General features: G+C 43.9%; 1 protein-coding gene across 1 annotated transcript in view; it reads right to left on the bottom strand.

Moving 5' to 3' along the window:
• ABCA4 (ATP binding cassette subfamily A member 4) overlaps positions 1–23,102 on the bottom strand; it is a 133,598-nt gene that overhangs the window by 64,600 nt on the left and 45,896 nt on the right. Inside the window, exons 12-16 of the mRNA XM_043448860.1 lie at positions 12,684–12,889; positions 11,853–12,029; positions 9,365–9,587; positions 2,484–2,705; positions 425–629 (exon numbers count right to left, since the gene is read on the bottom strand). Coding sequence (XP_043304795.1) covers positions 425–629; positions 2,484–2,705; positions 9,365–9,587; positions 11,853–12,029; positions 12,684–12,889 — 1,033 coding nt within the window. The remainder of the gene's footprint in view (positions 1–424; positions 630–2,483; positions 2,706–9,364; positions 9,588–11,852; positions 12,030–12,683; positions 12,890–23,102) is intronic.

Below are 23,102 nucleotides of genomic sequence, written 5' to 3'. Positions count from 1 at the left end.
GTGTTGTCTGAAGTCTGGGAGGTTATGCTTCCAGCTTTGTTCTTTTTCCTCAGGATTACTTTGGCAATTTTGCGTCTTTCATGGTTCCATATAAATTTTAGGATTATTTGTTCTAGTTCTGTGAAAAATATCTTGAGTAATTTGATAGTGAGTGAGTGAGTAAGTGAAAGTCACTCAGTCATGTCTGACTATTTGCAACCCCATGGACTATACAGTCCATGGAATTCTCCAGGCGAGAATACTGGAGTAATTCAATAGGGATCCCATTAAATCTGTAGATTGCTTTGGGAAGTATGGTCATTTGAACAATATTAATTCTTCCAATCCAAAAGCATGGGATATTTGATTAAGATTTAAACTAGAGTGAAAAGGCAGAGGAACTAAAGAATATAATTACCTTTATCCTATGGAAGAGGACCCTTACCTGGAAACACCTGGTCAAGATACCAGGCAAGCAAGCCATACAGAGCAGCATCAAGGAGCATCATCTTCATGGACATCAGAAAACTGAATTCATCCCCTTCCATGGGACTATTCCCAATATTGCTCCACTGCAGCCCCACACCTTGCTCTTCAAAACGAGCCAGGTACTCAGTGCCAAACCCAAATGCCACAGGAGACAGCAGGCTCTGCAGTGGGGCAAAGAAGGCATGAAAGATGAGCAGAGGATCTTTAACCCAACCCAACAGAACCCACAAGGTAGGGAGGAAGGCCAATGGAGGGTCTATAATGTATTCTGGTGTAAGACCACCCCAGGGAGGGGTTAAGGCAGTCTTCCCACAGGAAGAGAGTTCTGGGAGTACTTCTCAGGCCTCAGGGACCCCTGCCCAATACCTACTTGGCCACCTTTCACCTGTCCAATGGATCACAGTAGTGCACTAGCAAAGACAACACAACATGGCACAACACAGCAAAGGACCAAAGGTCCTCAAGCTTGTCTTCCTACCCTTCCCTGCTTCTACCTACCTCTTTCATAAAATCTCACAGTTTTTGGTACAACAAAGAAGCTAACTTGAGCTGCTTTGTGAGAATCCCAATAGAAGTGTCCATAAAGTCATCAGTGTTCTAGGGCAGACTAGAAGGCTAGACAGGATATTGTCTCATGACCTCCTGAGCAATGTTAGGCCAAAAACCCTCAGGTTATAATGACTATCACCTTTTCTCATTTCCAGACTAGGGAAAATCTTTTCCTTAGAATCTCCTTGAAGAGCACAAGTAACTGAATAGGTGGTATGCAGAAAGTCTAAAGAGGAAGTCCCCCAGCCACATCCCCACGGTTGCTCCCTGGCATGGCAGAAAGCACACACAGAGGGATGAACTATTCCCACTTGCTCTGCTGGGAGGCCTACCTCTAGTTTGCAGGACACAAGATGGGGTTCAGAGCGTCTCTCTGAAGAAGGAAGGGATTCCCTAGCTATATCTTCACAAAAACCATTTAAAAAATCTCAGCCCAGCCCTGGTCCACAGAGCAGCCAGAACTATAGCTTCCTGGTAGATCCACACATGCAAGGAACTAGTTGTGGCTTCTAAGTACCAACTGTCTACACAGTATGCCAAGATAGCCCAGCTTGGCCAACAGGCAGAATCATAAAAATTTCTTGCCCACTGTGATCATGTTAGAAAATTAGGTGCCATAAACGACAGTAGTTAATTCTTATTCAACATGAGAAATAAAAGGCAGCTGCCCTGGCAGCACTTGAGCCAAATAATCTTGAGTCATGAGAACAAGTTCAACTTAAATTTTCCCGTGAGATGCAGGTGACAGTCCTTTCTCTACTGCAGTGTACAAAGAACCACAGATAGTGAGATTTTGGAGGACAAAGAAATTTGCACCCTACAGGGCTTAGAAGCTGTTTAGTCTGGTTAATGAGAGAGTGGACATAGATCATTTGAAAACAATTAGAGAAAAAAAAAAAAAGAAAAACATGTTGTTTGGGCATTGTGAAGAGGTCTCTCAGGCAATCCAGAGTCAATTTCTGGAGACCTCTCCTGGGAAGAGGGCCCAACTGGCTCATTTGTGCACCCCTCTCTGAGTGCCCTAGTAGAACATGACAAAGACACATTAGAGCTACTCTGATTCAAGTTCTTTTACAGAGAAACAAAAACTTTTAATTTATGAAAACATCTTTCTGGGCAGAATGGTAAGGGAGAAGCTCCCTCCCTTATGAATCTTCTCAAATGCTAGGGGAAAAAAAAGAACTGAGTGAAATGGGCCTCATTGTTCGCCTCTTATGGATACACAAAGGGACCCATGAGCTGAACTGGTTTTCAATTACTTCCCAGGGAAGATTTGGAGAGGAGGAACTGTTAGGTTGCTCAAGATGAAGACTACTCCCACTTTTGTACCTGTGCCTTTAAACCTTATGTTCATTTCTGCCAAAAGGCAAAGTGGCCCCCTAAAGGGAGAGCCAGTCCTCTCAGACTGCTACATACCCTACAAATGGAACGCATCATATTCTGGGTGTAAGCCCAGGGTCCCTTACCACAGCCATCTTCATGTCGGCTGTAATTCGGTCCTGCCAAGCGAAGCAGAGAACATGTGGCAGGTAGAGGGTGAAGTAGATGACGCCACTACAGGCTGCTGCCAGACTGGCCCTGGAGAAGAAGGTGCTGAGCAGGAAGCACTGCATGATCGTAGCCGTGGAGAAAGCCAACAGGAACAGGAAGAGGACGAACGGATTGCTGTAATGTAGGATCCTTCCATGCTGAAACCAAAGTGGCCACTTGAGTCAGTAATTTCCACCCATACCCAGGAGCCCCACCCCTTTAGGAAGTGATCTCTATGTGTTCAGAAGCCCTCTGTCCCAAAGGGATCTCTCCCATGAGCCCACTGTGTGTTAGTCGCTCAGTTGTATTTGACTCTTTGTGATACCATGGACTGTAGCCCACCACACCCCTCTGTCCATGGAATTCTCCAGACAAGAATAATGGGGTGGGTATCTAGTCCCTTCTCCAGGGGATCTTCCTGATCCAGGAATTGAACCCCAGTTTTCTGCATCTCAGGCAGATTCTTTACCATCTATGCCACCAGGGAAGCCCTGTTAGTGTCTAATTTTCCACACTTAATACTCAATATGTTGAGGTCCTTTAATTCTAATTCTGTCATTTTCTCCTAGGAGGGTAACGTATTAAGCTACCTATCAGTACTGAGTAATTATTATGGTTCAGTGATGAAATCCTTGGGAAGACAAAAGTGTGGAGGAAGAAGCCTCGAGCAGGGAGGGAGATCTGCAAAGGGGGTCTTGGAGCATCAGTAGTTCCTGTGATATACTGAATTGATAAAGAACAAAACAGGGAGGTGGGAGACCACCCAACAAGCTTTAACATTTTGCTTTGGTCCTGGGAAATGGCAACCCACTCCAGCATCCTTTCCTGGAAAATTCCATGGACAGAGGAACCTAGCAGGCTATAGTCCATGGGGTTGCAAGAGTTGGGCACGACTTAGAGACTAAACCACTACCACCTGGTCTGCTGACTTAATCATTTATACTTAGAATCTGAGATTTGCCTCTCACATTGGTGAAAATGTCTATAGTTCATCCACATCACTTGAAAGTGGATTAATCCTTGCAGCACATGATATTATAGAAATACATTTCATAGAACCTGTGGACAATACTCAGTACCTTTCATGTTAATTAATGGGTCAATCACTGGCTATGTAGAAAATAGGACAAAACTAGCTATTTTTAATAAGTGAGCTACTATCCAATTACATCATTGATCAAGCCTACTTGTTTGTCTTTTGCTATAGGCCTCCTATGAGGATTTTTACCATTTGCACATAACTCCAAATACATATAGATCATCCTGTTATTTTCTTGGGAACATAAAGGTACAGATTGCTTTACCTCTTGAATTGGTTCTGATTATTTGGTAGGGGTACCCAAAAGCACTGGGTTTCTCTAAGTAGAGAAGAGAAACCAAGTAGCAATATTTGTGTGTGTGTATGTGAGTGTGTATGTGTGTACTGACAGAATGTGGTCCACTGGAGAAGGGGATGGCAAACCACTTCAGTATTCTTGCCTTGAGAACCCCATGAACAGTATGAAAAGGCAAAAAGATAGGACACTGAAAGATGAACTCCCTAGGTCGGTAGGTGCCCAATATGCTATGGGAGATCAGTGGAGAAATAACTCCAGAAAGAATGAAGGGATGGAGCCAAAGCAAAAACAACACCCAGTTGTGGATGGAACTGGTTATAGAAGCACAGTCCAACGCTGTGAAGAGCAATACTGCATAGGAACCTGGAATGTTAGGACCATGAATCAAGGCAAATTGGAAGTGGTCAAACAGGAGATGGCAAGAGTGAATGTTGACCTTCTAGGAATCAGTGAACTAAGATGGACTGGAATGGGTGAATTTAACTCAGATGACCATTATATCTTCTACTGTGGGGCAGGAATCCCTTAGAAGAAATGGAGTAGCCATCATAGTCAACAAAAGAGTCCGAAATGCAGTACTTGGATGCAATCTCAAAAATGACAGAATGATCTCTGTTCATTTCCAAGGCAAACCATTCAATATCACAGTAATCCAAGTCTATGCCCCGACCAGTAACGCTGAAGAAAGCTGAAGTTGAATGGTTCTATGAAGACCTACAAGACCCTTTAGAACTAATACCCCAAAAAGATGTCCTTTTCGTTATAGGGGACTGGAATGCAAAAGTAGAAAGTCAAGAAATACCTGGAGTAACAGGCAAATTTGGCCTTGGAGTACAGAATGAAGCAGGGCAAAGGCTAATAGAGTTTTGCCAAGAGAAGGCACTGGTCATAGCAAACGCCCTCTTCCAACAACACAAGAGAAGACTCTACACATAGACATCACCAGATGGTCAACACCAAAATCAGATTGATTATATTCTTTGCAGCCAAAGATGGAGAAGCTCTATACAGTCGGCGAAAACAAGACCGGGAGCTGACTGTGGCTCAGATTATGAACTCCTTATTGTCAAATTCAGACTTAAATTGAAGAAAGTGGGGGAAATCACTAGACCATTCAGGTATGACCTAAATCAATCCCTTAGGATTATACAGTGGAAGTGAGAAATAGATTTAAGGGACTAGATCTGATAGACAGAGTGCCTGATGAACTATGGACGGAGGTTCATGACACTGTACAGGAGACAGGGATTAAGACCATTCCCAAGAAAAAGAAATGCAAAAAAGCAAAATGGCTGTCTGAGGAGGCCTTACAAATAGCTGTGAAGAGAAGCAAAAAACAAAGGAGAAAAGGAAAGATATACCCATTTGAATGCAGAGTTCCAAAGAACAGCAAGGAGAGAGAAGAAAACCTTCCTCAGTGATCAGTGCAAAGAAATAGAGGAAAATAATAGAATGGGAAAGACTAGAGATCTCCTCAAGAAAAGTAGAGATACCAAGGGAACACTTCATGCAAAGATGGGCTCACTAAAGGACAGAAATTATAGGGACCTAACAGAAACAGAAGATATTAAGAAGAGGTGGCAAGAATACACAGAAAAACTGTACAAAAAAGATCTTCACAACCCAGATAATTATGATGGTGTGATCACTCACCTAGAGCCAGACATCCTGGAATGTGAAGTCAAGTGGGCCTTAGGAAGCATCACTATGAACAAAGCTCGTGGAGGTGATGGAATTCCAGTTGAGCTATTTCAAATCCTGAAAGATGATGCTGTGCAAGTGCTGCACTCAATATGTCAGCAAATTTGGAAAACTCAGCAGTGGCCACAGGACTGCAAAAGGTCCGTTTTCATTCCAATACTAAAGAAAGGCAATGTCAAAGAATGCTCAAACTACTGCACAATTGCACTCATCTCACATGCTAATAAAGTAATGCTCAAAATTCTCCAAGCCAGGCTTCAGCAATATGTGAACCATGAATTTCCAGAGGTTTAAGCTGGTGTTAGAAAGGGCAGAGGAACCAGAGATCAAATTGCCAACATCCGCTGGATCATAGAAAAAGCAAGGGAGTTCCAGAAAAACAACTATTTCTGCTTTATTGATTATGCCAAAGCCTTTGACTTTGTGTGGATCACGATAAACTGTGGAAAATTCTGAAAGAGATGGGAATACCAGACCACCTGACCTGCCTCTTGAGAAACCTGTATGCAGGTCAAGAAGCAACAGTTAGAACTGGACATGGAACAACAGCTGGTTCCAAATAGGAAAAGGAGTACGTCAAGGCTGTATATTGTCATCCTGCTTATTTAATTTATATGCAGAGTACATCATGAGAAACGCTGGGCTAGAAGAAGCACAAGCTGGAATCAAGGAACCTGGGAGAAATATCAATAACCTCAGATATGCAGATGACACCACCCTTATGGCAGAAAGTGAAGAAGAACTAAAGAGCCTCTTGATGAAAGTAAAAGAGGAGAGTGAAAAAGTTGGCTTAAAGCTCAACATTCAGAAAACTAAGATCATAGCATCTGGTCCCATCACTTCATGGCAAATAGATGGGGAATCAGTGGAAGCAGTGTCAGACTTTATTTTTCTGGGCTCCAAAATCACTGCAGATGGTGATTGCAGCCATGAAATTAAAAGACCCTTACTCCTTGGAAGGAAAGTATGACCAACCTAGACAGCATATTAAAAAGCAGAGACATCATTTTGTCAACAAAGGTCCATCTAGTCAAGGCTATGGTTTTTCCAGTGGTCATGTATGGATATGAGAGTTGGACTGTGAAGAAAGCTGAGTGCCAAAGAATTGATGCTTTGAACTGCGGAGTTGAAGAAGACTCTTGAGAGTCCCTTGGACTGCAAGGAGATCCAACCAGCCCATCCGTTCTGGGTGTTCATTGGAAGGACTGATGTTGAAGCTGAAACTCCAATATTTTGGCCACCTGATGTGAAGAGCTGACTCATTTGAAAAGACCCTGATGCTGGGAAAGATTGAAGGCAGGAGGAGAAGGGGACGACAGAGGATGAGATGGTTAGATGGCATCACCAACTCAATGGACATGAGTTTGGATGGACTCCGGGAGTTGGTGATGGACAGGGAGGCCTGGCGTGCTGCGGTTCATGGGGTTGCAGAGTCGGACATGACTGAGCGACTGAATTGAACTGAAACTGATGTTTGTACTCTCAGTCATGTCCAACTCTTTGTGACCCCATGGACTGCAGTCCACTAGGCTCCTCTGTCCATGGAATTTTCAAGGCAAGAATAACAGAGTGGGTTGCCATTTTCTCCTCTAGAGCAATATCAGTAATGGGCATGCAAGATTTGAATACAAAAAAAATGTGCCACTTACCTCCTGCTACTACCATTTCTTCTTCCTTCATGCTGTCGTGCCTGCTGGGCACTGACAGAACAGATTGAAAAATGGAATAAAACAAATGGCAAAGAAGGTGGAAAAGAGCCATGTTTTTAACTAAAAGCAAACTTTGAGGAAATCTAAATAAAATCATGATTAAGACTCAGAGGCCTGATTTTATATGAAAGAGCTTTACCCTGGAAATCTCCTTATCCTTAATGCCATGCAACTCAATAAAAGCAAGTCCCTGACTGAACACGTGGCTTTTGGCTGGAAGACCTTTAAGATGGTTGTTAATCTCAAAAGAATGAAATCAATTTCTTATCTCAGATCAAAGTAAGGTCCTACAAACTTCTAGGCTATATAATTTCTCATTGACTTAAGATAGAGATGAAAGTGGTTGGCCTTGGCTTTTTCTTATGACCACTTTTCTTTTTTGTTTAATAGCTTGAATAACAATGGAACCCTTCCATTGTCCCAGCTTCCAGCTTCTTTCCTGCTTAGTTGAGGTGGGAAGTAAGGACAGGGGAAAGATGAGAACGTCATTCAAAGGAAAATCCTATTTTGTTGTGGAAAGCTCTGTTTCCGCCATCACTGGAACAATGTCCTGGTTCCCACAAGGAGAAACCCTTTTGTAGAAGAAAGTCTTCATAAACATTCTTTACCTCACGTCCAAAAAGCTTTGAAGTCCTAATGCCCATTCTTAGGGAGGCAAATCTCAATGTCACTTATCAGCAACAAGTCTCAGGGCCATTACAAGGTGTCATGCATGTTTATGCATTTTGCAAGAGTCAGATGCTCACGTATTTTGACTCCTTTGATTCCGAGGACACTAAATGTCTTAGTAGTGAGGAAAAGAATAGACTAAAGGGTGGGAAGGAACAAAGATACCTAGAGGAAGACAAGTGACTCAGCTTCTCCCCTCCTCTCTGTGGAACTCCAGGACCCTTTGGATATTTAATGCTACATCTGGGTCTGGTCAGACTGAGCAGGCTGACTTCAAAATCAGCATTGGTTCTGATAGGGCTCTAGCCCAGGGTTTGGCTAAGGTCACTGCTCACTGAATCTCAATGCAACACTTACACCGAAACCATTCAGACTTAGTACATTTTACTGCAAAGAGAAGGGACAGGATTTGGTTTAACTGGATATGTGTTGGTTGGCCAAGATATGTGATGGAATATTCTTGGATCAAGCAACCACCAGGTATGGTCCAGCATAACAAGGGACACGCTTAGCCGGAGCCTATGCATCAGCACACATACTGCTTAGCGCAAGGAGCTCTTAATAGCATGATGGCAAAGAGGCACAACAAGTTATCAGAAGCTTGCAAAGCCTGAAGTCTAAGCCTTATACTAAATCCCAACAAATAAATGTAAAAAACTACCTAAATTTATGTCCCATCACTTAACAAGTACAAAAGGTCATCTATTGTGGAGGAGTTAAACATGAAGCACAAAAGGGTATTATGAAATAAAGTTTTATATACAAGTTTAGCTTGCATGGGAGCTGTAAATTTGTGGACAATGACCTATGCATGCTGTCTGTGCTGATAAAATATCTGTCACTGAGAAAGGATGGACTCCAAATTCTATCCAAGATTTTGTAGGCATCAGAATGTTCTTTGGTCAAGCAATGAATGGAGTGACCATGATGGTCATTAAAAAACAGTCCAGATCTCCTCTCCTAATATACTGAAAAGGCTCTCCACATCCCCACTCCAGCTAGTGGATGGGACAGTAATCCCAAGAAAACACTCCTTAGATTCATTTCTTCTGTGTTTGAAAAGATAGAACCCTTTGTACATACAACCACCCAGTTAGCAGAGTCTGGGATCTGCTAACAGCAGCTTTTCCAGATAGTTCATGTAATGGGGTTGGCTAATCTATTAATAGATTGTGGCTCCTCAGGCAGGAAGTGGGGGCAGGGAAGATGCTCTGATACAGCGGCTCCTTGGGGAAGAATTTGTCTCTCTGTCTTCCACTTTGGCCTAAATGGCAAGACAACTACATGTCATGCTATCATTGTTGGTGAGATGACTAATCTAGGTACAAGTTCATTAACAGGAAGGAAAGTAAGAGGAACAAAACTACTCAAGGTTTTCTGGACCTTCTCCATCTGGCTTACCATGATGAATATCGTCAGCAGGCAGATGCTCATCAACATGATGGAGAAGCTGTCCAGGAACCAGGTACACCAAATCACCCTGTTGGAGACACCCTGATTTTTCAAGGTTTCCTTCAGTCTCAACTCCTTCTCCAAGACGATGCTCTTTACAGTCATGGAGACAGAGTAGATCCAGGCCAGCACCATGAAGATAGGGAAACAGCGGTTCAGGATGATCATAAAACTAAAGCAAGAGGAGAGAAGCAGAATAGTAGATTGCCCTGAACCTGGTGGAGTAAATGTTTGAGTAATGAAGTAATGTATTGAGAATGAAGCCTAGGTGGAGAGAAAAGGCAGAAAAATCTCCACTGGGCATTCAATGGACTTGAATCTTTTAATATATTGCACTCTGCTCCCCCAAAATTGTATGTTAGTTGTTCAGTTGTGTCCAATTCTTTGCAACCCCATGGACTGTAGCCCACCAGGGTCCTCTGTCCATGGTATCTTCCAGGCAAGAATATTAGAGTGGGTTGCCATTTCCTCCTTCAGGGGATCTTCCCGACCCAGGGATGGAATCTGGGTCTCCTGCATTGGCAGATGGATTCTTTACCATCTGAGCTACTAGGGTAGCCCCAAAGGATTACTTTTTTCCTTAGAGCAAGTTGGTAGCCTTTTGGTTAGCCCTGATGAAAACTCTGTGAGTAAAATGTGTAAATAAAATTGTACTATGTATATTACACAGTATATGTATTACACAGCATTATTTATAAGATCTCAGTTAGCTTTTTGGTTAGTATAGATGAGTTCTCTCTATACATAAAACATGTAAATTAAATCATACTATAAATGTTATATAGCTTCTTATAAGAAGCTTCTTCTCCCAGGAAAGGACTGATAAGATAGGATGTGACTGGAAGAGATACATGCTAACTGATATTGAAGTCCAAGAAGGTGGACCAAGGGAACTTGGTTGTGGTGAGATCATTAATTGAGCTCACAAGGGGTCAGCCAGTGAAGCACTGCCTACCCTGGAGGATCAAACCTCAGTTATACAGGAAGAGGCACAAAATAACTAGTCACTGTGGCACTTTTAGAAGGCAACTGACCCATTTACAAATCAATCAGTGATTCAATGGTCACTGATTCCACCAGCCTATACTCATGGAGTACATTCATGGATATTCATTCCAGCAAGCAGGGCAAATTTGGTATTCTGGAATTACTCTAGTGTGAAATTTACATATGTTTTCCCTACACTTGACCTTGCTAGTAAAGCCCATGAGGTTATTATCTATTGAAAGCTGCTGGGTAACACAGTAAGGGCCCAATTCCAGGGTGGGAGAGTTTCACTAAGATGGCCCTAGAAGAGAATCAAACTCATAAAGTCTGCCCTTCTGAGACCTGCCACCAGAGGGCTCTCCCACATTGAATGGCCAGAATTCCTGCCTCCTCACTGTCTACCTCAGTTCCCTGCCACTCACTCCTGTTCTAATCTTAAAAGTGGACCTGGGCTTTTGCTCCTGGTTCCATTTATCATCTCTGCCTATTGTCCAACCCTAAACTGACTTTGGAACAGCCCCTGTTATCTCTTTCAGTCTTTTGCAGAGCTGAGCAAGAAGGACTGATTGGACTAAGGTGTTACACCCATACTGGGTTTTATTTTTACAACCTGGCCAGCTGGCAATTTGACTCTTCTTTCCTTCAGGCTGTGCACATCTCTCTCCTCCCTGAACCCCGCAGACCCACATACACACTATGGTGGACTTGCCAGTTTTTTTTCTAGGAGGCGAATCCCTAAGCCAATTGCAGATCTCTGCTCCCGTCCTGGGACGTTTCTGCCCCAATCCACCACAGTAAATGAGCCCTCCCAGCCCCTTCTCCCTCTTTGTCCCACCCTCTACCACTCCACCCCCACATGCATGTTCAGAAAACAGTAGGATACTTGCATGTCTTGCTCCTGGCCAGCAAATGTACAGGCTTGGGGATGGGGGTGGACAGGAAAGGGGGTCCAAGCTCATCTAACACACCCCTCTACCTTTTCATTAAGCACACATCATGGGAATGTTAATTAGGGAAGGAGCTGCATTATTCCAGGGCTCCTAGGAACCGGACCTACTTGTGATGCAGAATCCTAATTTGCTGTTTTGGCAATCACTGGGCAAACACTCTGACCTGAACTCTTCCACATACCAAACATATTACGTCGTGGAACTTTTAAAAGCCTGTGTTCCCTCCCCCAACCTCACTTTCCCTGCTTTACTCTTCACCTTCCCTTTTCTACCCATAACACCAGCTCCTTTCTCCCACTTTACTTATCCATCTGGCCCTGCCTGCAGCTGAGGGGGCAGGGCAGGCTCCTCAATCAGAGCTCTGTTCTCCCCGAGCTGGCCCCAGGACCCCAAAAAGATTTTTCTCCAAAGAGATTGAAGCCTGGGGAGCACCTCCCCTTCACCCCACCCCAGAAACCTGATTAGCTTGTCCTGGAGGGGGCCTGGGACCTCCGACTCACGAGTCATCCACGAAGCAGGGGTAAGGCATCTGCTGGAGATAGATTCCAACAGGAACCTCCTCCCGGGCCTGACTCCTCGTGATCCCCTGTTCAACCATGTCCTGCAGATAGGCAAACCCTCCCCAGATGTATCGGAAGTCTTCCACAGGATCAGCTCTGGGGCCAGAATCCCAGTACCTGGGAAGAAACCAGAGACAGGGACAAGGGATGTGGATGGGAATGGACAGGACAACTCATTCATTATAAGCACGAGGGGACTGGGCATTCACTCTCCTGAAACTCTCTCCTGAACTTTTCCACACTCTCTGATTCTGTTTTCTAGGTCACAGTTTAAATCTCAGGGATGAATATTAGCCTCAGCATGATTTGTAATGGCTTTCATTCAAGGACTCTACTTTGAGCTTTACAAATTATCTTACTTCCTCTGATTTAACTTAATTTTATTAATGTATAGGGTGAGCCCAGTTTCAATCCCTTACTCTGTAACAAATGTAATTTCCCAGTGACTCTGGTGAAACCTCATTTGTAGGATCTCTGTGAAGATAACCCAATACCTAGAGATTTTCATCTCCAAATTGCTTGAAGGCCAGCCAAGGACAAGTGCTGAGGTGAGGAAGTAAACATACGTAGCTGCATTCGCCTGGTCCCACCAACTAGCAGGGTCAACTGTCTAACTTAGTTCTTTGATACCAAAGTGCTTTTCTGTGCCTTTCCGAGTGACCCTTCTGTCTCAGGAGGAGATGAGTGGCCTGAGCCCACAGGAGCCCCCTTTCCTTGCCTCATACATCACTGGGGATACCCAGGGCCTTCTGAGATCTCCTGAAACATCACCTGTCTTTGATCTTATTGGTTTTCTCCACCACATCTATGTCCATTCGGATCTTGTACTTCACATGGGGTGGTAGGGAGCTGGTCCAGGGGTGCATGTCTGGAAATACCACTCCAGCCCAGAACCTGTTTTCCTCCAGCAGGGACAGGGCTCGCTGAGTGAGTTGAAATTCATCATCGTAGCTTTCAAACTTATCCAGGATCAAGCACTGTGGATAATCACAAAGGCTGAGAGTCTGAGGAACACCAAGCACGAACACTCGACGGCAAAACAGGGCAGAGGCTCAGGGCTGCGGCCTCAGTGGATGGGTCAAAGGTGAGAAGACTTATAAACTTGCCGTTTGCTTAACTCTGGGCTCTGGTGTCAAGTTTTCAACTTGTAGTGTTGGTGTAGATTTGGGGGTGAAAGGGGACTTAGAAACACTGACTTGCTCTCATCCCTGCAGGTTTAGTAAGGACTGCACAATTGGGCTGTCCCAGGCTGTCCAAACATGCAAGTCATCAAAATGACAAAAATACTCCCAGCTCTCACTCCCCAGTACATGGAGTCTAGGGAGTGGGGTCACATCAGATACAAGCTGCTTTGAAGATCAGAAAGCCTGCCGATAAAAGAGTTTTAAAGAGAGACAGAAACAGTCCCAGCGGTGAACCTTCCTGCCTCTCTGCAAACACACAAGGATGGCCAGCTGAGAGAAGAATGAGGAGGAAGAGAGAAAATAACAGAAAACCAAAGGGATTTCGTCAGAGAGATCATTTCCAGTTACAATTCTATGACAGGTAATGAGGATAGAGAAGGAATCTCCTAACCTGTCTTTTTCTTTTCTCCCCTGGAAGAGAAAAAAAATCATTACCTAGAAAAGAGCAGAACTAAGAATTTCTTTTAATTTGAATATTGGGTGCTGTCCACTTTTATAGATTTGTTAAAGCTTGTATTGTATTGTACTTGGATGTGTTTTTTCCTTAATCTCCTGTTTCTATAATACACTGGGGTTATTGTGCGATGTTTCTTTCTTAGAATGTAACTCACAAGAGGTCAGCTGGCCTTGCTTTGATTAATCTGTTCACGGAATACTTACTGAGAGCCTGCAAAGTGCCAGAGCCTGTTTGGCTCCAGGGATACAAGGAAGAAAGATAAAATCTCTTCCTGAAAGAAACTCCAGATCTAATGAGGGAGAGACTTGGTGTAAGCCAACAATCAGAATGCAGGTTCTGGTGAAAGCAAGCCTGGGGTAGTCAAGCAGCCTGGTGGTGAAATGAGGCTAAGTCTACCTGGAAGGGGTCCTAGAGGGCTGCCTGGAGGAACAGACTCTTGAGTAGGATGAGAATAAGCAGGAATTAGCCAAGGGAAGAAAGCAAAGGAAAGGTCAACTCAGGCATGGATTTCTGGAGACCTGCGAGAACAGAATAGAGATCCCTTTCCCTGGTGCTTTCAAACCACTATGGAGATTTTTAAAAGACAACTATACTCAAGCCCCATTCCAAACAATGAAGTCAGATTCTCAAGAGGCAGGACCAAGGCATCAGTATTTTGTCAAACATCCACACCCAGGTTGTCCTAGGGTATAGAGAAGAACGTAGGTGAGAAGAGGTGAGTGGTGAGAGGTGTGCAGTAAAAAGGCAGGTGGGAAGCAGGTCAGTTGCTCTGCTGGGTTTGCAGGGTGATTGGCCAACTGAGAGGTTTCATGGGATGCAGAGTTTTCCATGCTCAAGTCAGGAGTTTTCCTGGCAAAACCCTGAAAAGACACAAGAAACCACTGTGGGGCTCTAAGCAGAGGTATGACATAGGAGATTAGATCGTGTTTCTCAAAGTACACTGGTGGTGGGAAGGGGAAGCTAGAAGCCTAGTTAGAAGGCTGTTGATGTAACACAGGCTTGAAGGAACACATTAACTCTCCCACAGAACCTCGTGAGTGACCTGGAACCCTAGTTTTATTGAGGAGGAGACCTGACAGAGGTCACATAGCTAGACGGTGGCAGAGTCTGGATTCTCTCCCCATTTTTCAACTCTAGGTCCAGACTTCTTTCCACACCAGGAGCCATTGGTAAAGCCCAATCTACGGGCTCTCCATGTGCTACGATTGTCTCAGAAAGTAAGAGATCATGCCTGGATGGGGAGGGTTAGGAGGAGAATGTATAACATACGTATGGCTGAGTCCCTTTGCTGCTCACCTGAAGCTATCACAACATTGTTAATCATCTATGTGTGTGTTAGTTGCTCAGTCATGTCTGACTCTTTGTGACCCCATGGACTGTAGTCCACCAGACTCTTCTGTCCATGGGATTCTCCAGGTAAGAATACTGGAGTGGGTTGCCATTTCCTTCTCCAGAGGATCTTCCTGACCCAGGGATTGAACCCAGGTCTCCTGCATCATCACAGGCAGATTCTTTACCATCTGAGCTACAGGGATCAATCAATCAACCCAATACAAAATAAAAAGGTAAAAAAATAAAGAGAGTATAACTATTACTTATCTCTCTATTTTAAAATAATAGTATCTTTTAAAAAAAAAAAATCAGTTTGTCAAGTTTAGGACGGCGCATATAGTTTTAGTATTGACAAATAGAGTGAACTTGAAATTAAACTTCCAAAATAAAAAAGAATATTATTGGGGAGATGGGAATACTTTGCAGCTTCTTGTAGCTGTGACACACACACAGAGAACAGTCTATCAATTCCCTCATAGTATCATAAGGCACTTGGACAGAGGAGTCACAGAGGTCTTATGATCTGATGTCCTTGCTTTACTGATGAGAAACTGGAATCCAATGTGCAAAGGTCCTTGTCTAAGGTCAATATGGGTCAGAGGCAGACTATGGATCCATGTCTTCAAGTGTTAAGCCTGAAAGGTGGTGCTGTTCCCTCACATTCCTCTAAGAGCAATTGCAAAGTGGGAGCAACAGAATTCCTGAACAAGATCTCTTCCTTCTGGTCAATAGACCAGCACTGTCCAGTAGAACTTTCCACAATGATGGAAATATTCTACTTCTGCCCTATCCAACATGGTAGCCAGGAAGCACACATTGCTATTTTGCACTTGAAATGAGGCTAATGCATCTGAGGCACTGGCCTTTTCACTTTATTTAAATTTAAATAGTCACATGTGACTGCTGGTTATTGTATTGTTAGCACAGCTCTAAAGATAGTAAATTTCCGGAGGTCAGGGGCCATGTCTTGTTTGCTAAGTCTCTGTAACAGTATTTCCTCATGAAAGGGGCTTAATAAATGTATACTGAATTGAGTTAAATTTAGAAGTCCCAAATGCTGCAAGAAATACAACTTTACTACTGTGCGTTTTGAACATAATCCTATGCACCCGAAATCAGATGATAAACTAGGAGAAATTAGTGAAAGGTGAATTTTTGGTATAATGTTAACAAGAGTATAACTCTCATTAAAGCAAAAAAAAAAAAAAAAAACAATAAAAACATTTTAATAATATGACTTTCTGAGCAATCTAACCCATTCTCTTTGAATTCTTCTTTCATGTCTTAAGGGAAATCTACAGTAGAGTAAGTGCTGGTTTTTCAGTGATATTGTTAAGTCCTGCAATGACCTGGGCTCCATCCTGGCTGTTTTATCAGGCAGCTGATTCACAGTCATGTTTCCTGCTGTGTCTCTTTAGGTTGGTATTCTGATACTCTCTAGAAAAACAAAACCTAAATGGTTCTCACTCATTCTTACCCTGAAACATCTGACCCATTTTCAAAGTTAAATTATCATCTCTAGAAAGACGGTACAGGGTAGTGTTTGAACGCCACCCCTACTTTGCTGTTTGCTAACCATGTGGCCTCTCTTTCTCTGTTTGCAAAATGGAGATGTGCCTACCTTATAGGTATGTTCTAAGGATCACATGAGTGTGTTTGGGAAGGGCCAACCACTGCCTTCTGGTAAGAATAAAAGTTGATGCTTAATGAAGGCTTACTATGTACCCAAAACTGGTCCACGGGCTTTGCTTGTATTAACCCCTTGAATCCTCCCAACCACTTTATGATGAGCACTCCACACTCTCTTATGAGACAAACAAGCAAACTTCCTCTGGACAGAACCTGTGTTTTAACTATGTAGGATCCTAAGAGTGAGTGAGTATTAGTTGTTCAGTCATGCCCGACTCTGTGTGACCCCATGGATGTAGCCCACTAGGCTACTCTGTCCATGGGATTCTCCAGGCAAGAATACTGGAGTTGGTTGCTATTCCCTTCTCCAGGGGATCTTTCTGACCCAGGAAGCCTGTAGGATACTAAACTATTTCACAAATAATGAGGACTTGATCAATACCATTTTAATCACTGTTGCAAAATATCTTCAAAGTTAAAAGAGTCTAGTGGCATTTAAGCCCAGCCATTTATAATAGCTGTTTGTCTAGGGGAGAAGGCAGTTATATTTTAAAAAAAAAACAATATTGCTGGGAACACAACCCATCCCAAACTTATCTGCAGCACCCCATCTGGTTAGAAGTATGCTATGAACAGAAGCCAAAACTTCCACCTGGGCAACAGGGGCGGCAGTGGGATGGGTCTTAAGCCACTGGTGTTCACTAGCTTGCTCATTGGCCATTAGTTGAAAGTCAGACAACTCTATCCAGAGGAAGGTCTTATGAAGCTAATCCAGAGGTCAAGGCAGAGCAGCTGTGGAAGCTGGTTTGGACATGAGTCAGAAGTCCCTAGGTCATACCCTGAGGTATGATTCATAATGTATCCTTGCATTCTCATGGGGAGGCCACCTGCCTCACAGCAAGTGACCTCATTCCCTAATGGTACTTACTCTAGGTCCCTGAAGTTAAGATCTTGGCTAATGAACATGTATACTCATGTGAGTAGGTGCATGAGTGTGTTTGGGGAGCAATGGTGAATGACTAAACCCTTAACCAAGGTCATGAATTTTGACTCATCTAGTCTGATCTGGTTGGCTTGTAAGTTAAAACATAGTAGATTCTAATGAGACTGAGGCCACAGAATCTGTTTATAAAAGCTCTTTGGTTCTAAACAGAGAGAAACAGTGTGATCATGGATTTGGGAAGAATACTGTAGGTAGATAAGAACTGGCTACTGTGAGAGGCTCAGCAGAAAGATAGCATCACGACTATAAAAAAAATTCAAAGGGCATCTTCACTGATTAAAAAGACAGTGCTTCCAGGGTCTCATGGCTATAGTCAAGACAAATTTTGCAACCAGAGTTGAGCATCTCAAAGAGAGTTGTTAGAATGCCCTGTGATAGCCAAGGGCAGTAAAGCAAGAGAAGAGGTTTCCTTGTCTTATTCAGTTTCCAACTGCTGTGGCCAAAATCTGGGTGGCAGGGTCATTGCCATCTGAAGTCTATACAAGATGGTTGTTGGTTGTTTTGCTGATTCTCAGCAGGAAGCAGAGTTCACCCTGCCGGAAGAGGTGTGGCCCTCTCCAGGGCAGACAGCTGTGCTCAGGACCTCTGGAGAATGCAGTCATTTGTTTATACAGCTAAGTCAAACACCACCTTGGGAGAAGAAGCTGCAGTAGCAGCAGGCTTACTTCTTCAACTGTGACCCCTCCAATGCTAATTCAAACACATTAAGTAATAAATAAATTAAATTATCTCTTAAGTGGAAAACTATATCCAGTAGAGGCAAAGAAAGAAAGAATCATTCTCTTAGCTTGAACTTGATAATCAAAGGGGACTGGTACTCTGTGCTGACCTTTTTTGACTAATACATTCAGGCCATGGGAGGGATAAATCTTCAGGGATAAGAAAAGCACTGCACCCTTAGAGACGTTGGCTCTACAACCTTGTCTCTTACATCTTTAACTTCCACACTCAGACTGAGAACAAAGTGGCTGATGAATGCCTCAAGTGGTCCTGCTGGTGTTAATGTAGACACCTGGGGTTCCTTTTGAAAAATGCCAATGGATGTGGGCAAACATCCCAGAATGAATTTCCTGGCAGATCTAAACCTTAACACTCAAGATTTGTTTCTCCCCACATGGAAAAAGCCACTGGATAAAATAGCTTTGGGCTGTTTGTGTTGGTTGATATGGTGGAGTACAGGCCAAAGGCACTGCAATAAATTTTATCTAACACACTGGGCACCATGAACAGACATCTGAAATGTTCAACTGTAAAAAGTGAGGAAATGCACCATGACTGGAAAACAAAGGGAGAGGAAATGCACAGTTGTTTTAAAATGTCTGTTTCTAAAATAAATACAATAATGAAACAAATAAAAAGGTCACGTTGGAGCATGAAGACTCACACTCGGGCAAAGCCTCCAGGTGATGCTTCCTGTGTAGTTGGGTCCAGGGAAAGAGAATAGTCCGGCTGACTGCAGGGCACTTCAGCTCTCAAAGCTTTCTTGTTTAATCATTCCAACAACTTTGGGAGGGGAGTGTTATCATACTTAAAATGTTTAATAAGCAACAGAGCCGGGCACTGACTGTTGAAAGCACATTCCAATCACAAACACCCAGTCCAGCCACATTGGTAAACACTGCCGTCGCTGTAACTTCACTTATCATCCTTATTTTCAGCAGGCCGGGGAACAATATTGCCTGAAATCACCGAACCAGTAAGTGATGGCAAGATGAGTTTCAGAAAAATCTCACTGGGCAGTGTGGGAACTGAACAGAAGCAGTGAGAGACCAGAGGCCCAGAAACCAGCTAGGAGAGTTGGTACCGGTCCCTGAAAACAGAGGCTGTACATGGAGAGAGTGAGGAAAGGGGATTTCAGAGACAGTTTGGAGGATAATTGACAGTGCTTGGAGGATCTGTGACATTTTGGATTTGTGCAACTTGTTTCTCCTCCATTAGATTGAATTGTAGCAGTTCTCTGAGACACTACCACTACTGAGGTCTTGGAAGCTCAGTCGGTAAAGAGGTTCGACCCAGGTTCGACCCCTGGCAGGTGGGTTCTTTACCACTGGTGCCACCCGGGAAGCCTCTAAACCTAGCTACTTCCAAGCAGAGAAGACTGAAAAAGCATAGTATCTGCTATCCTGAACTTTACAAAATAATTACTGTCCTTATCCAATTTATTAAATGGGCTTCCCAGGTGGTGCTAGAGGTAAAGAACTAGAGTTCGATCCCTGTGTCACAAAGATCCCCTGGAGGGGGAAATGGCAACCCACTACAATATTCTTGCCTGGAGAATCCCACAGAAGAGGAGCCTGGCAGGTTATGGTCCACAGGGTTGCAAAGAGTTGGACACGACTGAAGCACACATCCAACTCATTATATAATTTATCCAAACTTATTGAGCTCCCTACTAATGTGGCCCCTATGGTAGAAGAAAAAATTTCCTCTTCACAGCCAGACAGTTGTGGGTTAGAATTCTGAAGCCATCTCTTATCTGCTGTGGTGTATTAGGCAACTAGGTTTTTAATTCTATAAAATGGTAACAATTATGCCTGCTGGGCAGGCAGGAGTGTTGCACGAGATGACGTGTAGGACTGTGACCAGTGGCTGGTCACAACAGGCTCAAGAGCACCTTTCTTCCTTCCTTCCAGCTATGACTCAAGCCTTCCCTGCCCCCGACCTGTATTCTCCTTCCTCGATCCAGTTCTATGTTTCTGAAAGACTGATGAGACATAAAATAAGATCATTGTCCATAAGCTGCTTGTGATCCAGTTCATGGCTCTTGAAATAATATGCTTTCATGGTGTAGACTTTTGTACCCTTCTGGAATAATCTGAAGTCCTGATTCTAAACCAATTCACAAGGTTAATATGAAGAGTGGCTTCACATCCCTGGTTAATGCTTACACGAAATGAGAAAAAGGGACATTCCTCACATGGCCTGTGGTTCAAGGGTAGACATCCTTGTGGTTCACAGCAAGAGCTGCCATGCTTCACATGGCTAGGTGCCCAACCCTCTCCAGTCTCATCCTCACAGCCACTTGGAAAGGAGAGCACTGTCAGCCCGACCTAAGATGTGAGGAATCAAGGGCAGAGAATTTACACACAGGCTTAACTAATTGATGGCACTGAGTGAGTGCCATCGTTCTAACTACCTTGCACACTTCACTCACTTCATCCTCAACAGCGATTCTGTGAGATCTGTTGTGTTATTACCTATATTTTACACATGACAAAATTGAGCCTTGGCAGACAAAGTAGATTTCCCAGAGGGATACAGCTTATAAGCAAGATCCAAGGTGTTTATCCTCACTGGTGGGTGAGAAGCTTCCCCAAGCAGTGACCTAACATGGTATACAATGACCCAGCAAGGCGGCTCCAGGGGAAAGGTACGCTCTCCAGCCTACTCCATGGAACATCCAGTAACTGAGGCATTACCCGAAGCAGAGAAAAAGAAGATTTAGCCCTTCTACGAGGTGAGGAGAGAACCTACTGAATCACTCCCCTTTCCTATAATGACAAAATGTATAAAAATTTGCTCTTAGTTCTTGAAGCTGCTGTTGTTCAATATCACTTCTGAATGCCACACTGACCTGTGAAAGTCGCTCAGTCATGTCTGACTCTTTGCGACCCCATGGACTATAAGAGTCCATGGAATTCTCCAGGCCAGAATACTGAAGTGGGGAGCCTTTCCCTTCTCCAGGTGATCTTCCCAACTCAGGGATCAAACCCAGGTCTCCCTCATTGCAGGCAGATTCTTTACCAGCTGAGCTACCAGGGAAGCTGACCTGGATCCACATAATTTACGTTTTAGAGTATTTTTGCTGAATTTTCCTGAAATGATTTTTTTTCTTTTCTTTACTTTTTTGGAATAGGCAGGGAAGTAGGCTTTGAGTCTGGCCCAGAAGTTCTCAAAGCTCTTTAATGAAAGTCATATTACTGAAGAGGGGAGAGGCTCAGCCAAGCTTCAACAGCCTGTGCAGGAACAGGCTTGCTGCCCTGTCCTGGAGAAGTCCTGCAGCCATTGTGAAGGGGTTTTCATGCCCTATCTGCTCCTGAGGATAAGAACTGGGGAGTTTCCAAGGCTCTGCCAGACTTCCCAATTCCAAGGCTCTTCCTGACTTCCCAAAACACAAGGACAAAAATGGAACATCCCAGGACCAGTTGCAAGGATCAGATTCTTCCTCACTACTCTTCACCCCCTCTTCTCTTTTCAGGTCACTGGTCCTCACTTTTCCTCCCCCCACCACTCCTGAGGGCAGGGAGGTCAGAAACCTCAGCACAATTACCTGCTGGGTTTCTGCCACCATCAAAACCCCTGTTAGGAACCCCTGGGGCAGACCACTAACTGGTGGCTATCCTAGTCTTTGCTTAGGAACACTTGGCTGGGCTAATGGGATTGCAAGTCCCTGGGGACATGCTGGTGGCTGATGTTAGATGAGATTACAGTTTTGTAATCCCTGGAGGAGCAGCAGGAGGGGCTCAGTGGCTGGGCCTGATTTCACTAATTCCACTCGCCTCCTCCCAAGCAGTAGTTTCTTTACTAAAAAGTTAATATTAAGTGCTTACTAATTGCCAGGCACTGTCTTAAGTGTTTTGCAAGAATTAACCCAGTTAATTCTCATAACAAGCCTATTAGATAAGTATCAATATATCCATTTCACAGATGCAGAAACTAAGGCACAATTAGCAGGGATATGAAACCAGGTGGTCTGGTTCTAGAAACTAAATTCTTAACCATCTAATATATATTAAGTATCTATTTGGTACCTGGTACTATATTAAGCACAAGATATGTGGAAAAACTGATCTTTCAAGAAAACAAGCCCTTTCCATCACTATGCAAATATCAAGTCAAACAAAAGATAAGAGGTATTCTGATAGGACCTCACAAAAAACACTGTGAGACCCACTGAACTCCATTCAGCAAGAATAAACGAATAGAGTGCCTCTGTCCATAACCCATCCCCAAATCCTGCCTATATTATAACCACAGTGGCGGATGGGGATGGGCATGGCCAGGAATGGGGGCTTGGCTGGCAGAGGCATTGCAAGAAGACAATAGCCACTGAGTAACTGTATGAGGGGACTCCGAGGTTCCACCAATCTAATAGGTCTGTGAAAATACAGATTACTAGGCCTCTTCCCTGGTAATTCTGAGTCAATCGATCTGGGTTTGTGTCCAGAAATCAGTTTTGTAGAAAGCACCTATGGTCACTGTTGCCTTCAGACAAGTGGGAATCACTCTGAATGACCTGAACTCTGGTTGTGTTGCTGCCATGCCTGGCCCCTTCTGAAAGGCCACCGAGGAAGCCTGTGCTGACATGTGCACGGTTCTGGGGAGGAAGTGGCACACACACTGGGAGAATTCTGGTGGCTCCAAGAGCAGCAGGGAGTCTTTAAGAACGCTGTGGTGACAGATGAAGGTGGGCTTTTTTCTCACTAGTCAGTTATCCTTAGGACCACAGAGTATAGGGGAGACGGGCTTGCTCTTGGGGGCCACTGGTTTAATTTCCTCTCCTATTTCCTTGAGCATCTTCTCTGTGTTAATGTGCTATATGACAGGAGGCCCATTGGAAGGTGCAATAAGCTCCCAGACAGAGA

This window comes from Cervus canadensis, chromosome 2 (assembly GCF_019320065.1).
Source record: "Cervus canadensis isolate Bull #8, Minnesota chromosome 2, ASM1932006v1, whole genome shotgun sequence".
NCBI lineage: Eukaryota > Metazoa > Chordata > Mammalia > Artiodactyla > Cervidae > Cervus > Cervus canadensis.
The sequence above is the reverse complement of the archived record's forward strand: the minus strand, read 5'-3'. Positions and strand labels throughout refer to the sequence as shown.